General features: G+C 45.8%; 1 protein-coding gene across 21 annotated transcripts in view; it reads left to right on the top strand.

Annotated features, from left to right (window-relative positions):
• Nucleotides 1–4,855, top strand: part of RNF212B (ring finger protein 212B) — a 28,429-nt gene that overhangs the window by 13,170 nt on the left and 10,404 nt on the right. Inside the window, exons 1-4 of one of the 21 annotated variants that reach the window (XM_053266614.1) lie at nt 139–327; nt 750–856; nt 3,767–3,862; nt 4,531–4,664. In XM_053266614.1, the coding sequence (XP_053122589.1) occupies nt 4,565–4,664 (100 nt within the window). In that variant the 5' untranslated portion in view covers nt 139–327; nt 750–856; nt 3,767–3,862; nt 4,531–4,564. Of the gene's footprint in view, nt 1–135; nt 466–749; nt 4,665–4,855 lie in introns of those variants that run through there. The other 20 variants (XM_053266616.1, XM_053266607.1, XM_053266604.1 and 17 more) reach the window with 20 other exon arrangements.

Below are 4,855 nucleotides of genomic sequence, written 5' to 3'. Positions count from 1 at the left end.
CTGCCCCCACCCCTGTGGAAGCTTATCAACCAGCCCCGCCCCCGCCGGCACGCCCCTCCCCCTCGAGCCGCCCTCCTCCTAAGCTCCGCCCCCGTGGCTGCCTCGCGCCGGCGGGCGTGACGTCAAGCCCCCTGTTTTCCCGCTTCTTTGGAACCGTCGTCGCTTCTCCCCCTCCCCCTGCGCTGACTGAGGTGGCGAACTGAGCGAAGCTGCCTCCAGGAAAGGAGAGGAGGGCAATGAGAAGCGACGGGTTGCTGATGTGGGGCGGGCAGGGGTGGGGCCACCACGGAAGCCCTCCCTTAGAAACTGGGGGAGAGCACATGAGAGGTGTGTGTCACCCTGTGTAAATTAGCATAGACCAGTCAGCCGCCTCAGAGTGGGGGAGAGAGGGAGGAAACCGGCTCTTCAGGTGCGGGGCTGCATCTACCACCCCGGGGACTTTTTGGAAACGCTGGTCTTCCCAAAGTGGGTTTGTCCTACCACCCCTGTGGATGGGAAGCGGTCTTTCCTTATATACTCCAAAATACTTATTTGTTGGTTTGTCTGTCAGATTTGTACACCGCTCCAAACTTGCCTCTCTGGGCGGTTAAGGATAGCATGAAACCAGTTAAAAAACATTGACAAAACTTAAAACAATTTAACAATTTAAAAATAAGTCAGAAATTAAAACCTAAAAAAATTAGGAAGCTGAGAAAGCTTAGGCGAAAAGATGGGTTTTCAGGTGTTTTTCTTTTCTTTTTAATTGCCAGAGATGGGGAGGATCGTATCTCAGCGGGAAGCGCATTCCATAATCTCGGGGGCAGTCTCTGTGCAGCCACCAAATGAGTTGGCGGTAACTGGAGATGGACATCCTCATGTAAAATACCTGCTTTTATCTTTACATTTATATCCCGCTCTTCCTCCGAGGAGCTCAGAGCAGTGTACATGCTTATTTTTATCCCCACAACAGCCCTGTGCCGCAAGTTAGACTGAGAGATATGTGACTGGCCCAGAGTCACCCAGTGAGTTTCATGGTTGGATTGTAGCAGAATTCCCTAGCCCGGATTCAGAGTGCGAAATTGACACCAGCTGAGAAAAAACAGATTTATTGCCAGGCAATTTGATCTCAGTGGAATCGCTCCCAACCTGAGATAAAGATTACATCGTGGTTCCAGCTTTATATACAACTTAATTACATTCAGTAGATACAATCCTCATTGGTCAGCATCACTTAACCGTCATATTACAATTATTATAATTATTGCTAGTTAGACAACATTCCTCTATTATAATTGAGCCTTTTCTTCTGCCTATTGATAAGTGACTATCTACTCTTTCTCCAGATGTGCCCTTGAAAATGTTAGTTTACACGCTTGGCTAGCTGGAGATATCAGAGAGGGGCCTCTTGCTGGCATCCCAGCCAGACCAGTGAGATTTATGACTTAACAACTTGCAATTAACAACAAGGCAGCTTATAGACCCTATTAACCATTTCTTGACCAGCGCAAACCTGAGTTTCTGCCTCAGGATAGGGATTCGAACTCGTGTCTTCCCAGTCCTAGTCCAACACTCTAACCACTACGCTATGCTGGCTTTTCTATTGCCTGTTCCTGACATATCACTGTACCTTTTTTCAGAGAGGGATTGTCGAGTTAGTTTGTTGCAGCTAAAGAAAGAAAAAGAAAGAAGAGTTATTGTGACATAAGCTTCCATGGGTTAGAAAGAAACCACTTTTTATTTTGACCCTGGCACTGCTCTCTGGGTAGAAGTTGGATCTTGTAGAAGCTACACAGACTCTCCTGAATTGGTTTCGTTTTTACACATAAATCACACACAGCTGCCTTCAAACCACAGTTCACATCCTTGTCCACAGACTGCACCATAAAAACCACAGATTCAGTACACTGTGATGCAAAATAATGGATCTCCAGATTCAGCGCACTGTAGGCAAAAACATGGATCCCCCTGATTTTATATGGAGACACTCCAAATCCACCATCAAATCACATCATCTATATCCATAGATTTGCACTGTAAATATTATGGATCCAGCATGCCATACCATTATGGTGCAAAAATATAGATCCAGAATCTCCAAATCCACCAACAAATAATCAGCATCCACAGACTGCACTGTAAAAATTATAAAAACATGGACCTGAGGCACAAAACCTTGGGGATCTTTGTAGTTTAGCCTGAAGACACTCCAAATTCACCATCAAATTACACCTTGCAGCCATTTCCACACATGACACTGTAAAAGTCACAGCTCCAGACTTGTGCTGTAGTGCAAAACAGGGATCTGTTGCTTGGGTCCTCATGGTTTTTCTGTGCAGATACCACAAATCAGCTGTCAAATCACATTATCACAATTGTATCCATGTACTGCACCCCCCTAATCATGGACCATGCACACCCTAACTATATTAAAACATGGATCCAAGGCACAGTTTGGTGGCTTTAGGCCACCTCCAGCCTCAGAGCTGAGATGCCTCTAAATACCAGTTGCAGGGGAGCAACAGTAGGAGAGAGAGCATGCCCTCATATCTTGCCTGTGATCTTCTCAGAGGCATCTGGTGGGCCTCTGTGTGAAACAGGATGCTAGACTAGATAGGCCTTGGGCCTGATCCAGCAAGGCTGTCTTAATGTTATGTTCTCACAGATCATCTTGGACTACAAGGTTTTTATATGGAGCGCTCCTAAATCTGCCATTAAAACACACTCACAAATATGTTCACAGATTCGTGAGTGTAAAAAGCATGGATGCAGCTCACCATGGCACAAAAAAATCCAATCAACATCACAGATCTGAGGTCCAAATCCTCATAGTTTTTACTGTGGTGTGATGATCTATGTTGCAAGCTATGATTAGATAGTGGGTTTGAGAGTCTCCCTATAAGAATAATGAGAACACATGAGGATCAATACCTCAGATCTCTGTATTTGCACCATGAGAATGCCATGAAGCATGGTTTTTATGGTGAAGTCCATTTAATTTGACAATAGATGTGTGGTGTCTCCATGTGGATCTGCATCATGTTTCTGTGACACAGTAGTAACACAAAGTGCTGGGTCAATGGCTAATTGTGTAGCAGAACTGCAGAACTACAGTTTTGCCCTCTTAAGTCTGAATCATTTTAATGGGAGAGATCTAAGCACATGTTTCACTATCCCACTTAAATAAATGTGTCTTATATATGCTCACAAATTATAAGCTTTTGTTAGGAGAGTGACTGCTTTTATTTTAGTGAAAATGCTGTAATTCTCCCCAAGTGCATGCCACAAGTTAGACTGTTAATATTATTTATCTAACTGCAAAGAACCTGAGTAGGTAATAATGCTGATACTATAGTCATTGATATGGATATTCTCTTCCATGTGTACACTCTCTCTATCAATCCCTCACCATGGAAAAATATCCCACTTTTAAATTTCCCTAACTCAACATATGGGGAAGCAACCTGCCTAGAGAGCTGGAAGCTATTGGTCCGAATCCCTGCTGGTGTGTTTCCCAGACTATGGGAAACACTTGTATCAGGCATCCGTGATATAGGAAGATGCTGAAAGTTATCATCTCATACTGTGAGGGAGGAGGCAATGGTAAACCATATGGCTCTGTGGTCGCCAGGAGTCGACACCGACTTGACGGCACAACCTTTTCTTTAAAAAACAACAACTCAGCATATACAAATGTATATGTAGAGTCCTTCCAGTCTCTCTGTTCTTCCATACTATTTTTCCAGTACATGACCACCTCTCATAGTTCTCTATCTGTCCATCTCTGCAGGCTGGCCAGCTCAGGCACTGGCCAGGATCTCATGCCAATCAGAGGGCCCCACCCAGCTGAGTGAACCCTGAACCTCCAGCACCAGTGGCACCAGCGGTGTGAATTATTCAAGAGACTTGCACTGCCACTGCACCCAGCACCCAGTCTACACCCAGAGATGCAGGGCTTCAAAGGGAATGCTCCCATTGACCCATTGAGAAGATGGGAGAGTGAGGAGCTGCTGTGTTTGCCTCAAAACTGTGAAATTTGTATGGCAGCCAGTGCCAGCAGCAGAAAAAATGAGGGGGGGGTGGCCACAGAAGAGGCAAAATGCATTTCTGAGAGGGTAAACTGTGTCGCCCCCACATATTAGATTTCTGCCCCTTGCCCCCACTCTCTGGAGCTGCCCTTGCGGCAGCTTCCTTCTCCCACCCTCCCTATTGTCCATTGGCTTTTCTCCCAAAGGCCCCTCCATCCCCATTGCTGAATGGGGGTGGGATGCAGCAGCAGCTCCTGTTCCTCCAATCTGAGAGGGTGGAAAGGGGAGCAATCACCATCACCAAATACTTCCTCCATTCACCAATAGAGAAGGTGGCAGGAGGAGCCATCACCCACCAGTAAGTTTGGCGGGGGGTGGGTGTGTGGGGTCCAGTGCTCCATGGGAGAACTCAGGGCAGAGTTTTGCCCCTGGGTCCCCAGAAACTGTCAATGGCACTGTATCTCTATATCTCTCTTCTGCCCCAACAAAATCTTGACATAACTTCCTGGTCCATCTTTTCTGACAGGAGCTGAGTGGGCCCCATTTACCCCTCTTACAACATGGACTGGTTTCATTGCAACCAGTGTTTCGTCCAGGAGGCATCTGACTTCTGTATCACCAGTTGTGGACATATATTTTGCAAAAAATGTGCTGGTACCGGTAAGTGATAATATGATGTCAGTATCATATCTTGGACACAAAGTTCAAGCACTGTCCAATACCATATCCACACATGTATTAGAACCGGAATGGGCAATGAACCTTCATACCAGTCTACTGGATCCCCACATTAACATATGTTGTTAACGTTTGCAATATTTTAGGTTCTTCATATATCCATTCTGCAGAAG

Source organism: Hemicordylus capensis, chromosome 6, assembly GCF_027244095.1.
Source record: "Hemicordylus capensis ecotype Gifberg chromosome 6, rHemCap1.1.pri, whole genome shotgun sequence".
In the NCBI taxonomy this organism is placed as follows: domain Eukaryota; kingdom Metazoa; phylum Chordata; class Lepidosauria; order Squamata; family Cordylidae; genus Hemicordylus; species Hemicordylus capensis.
The sequence above is the reverse complement of the archived record's forward strand: the minus strand, read 5'-3'. Positions and strand labels throughout refer to the sequence as shown.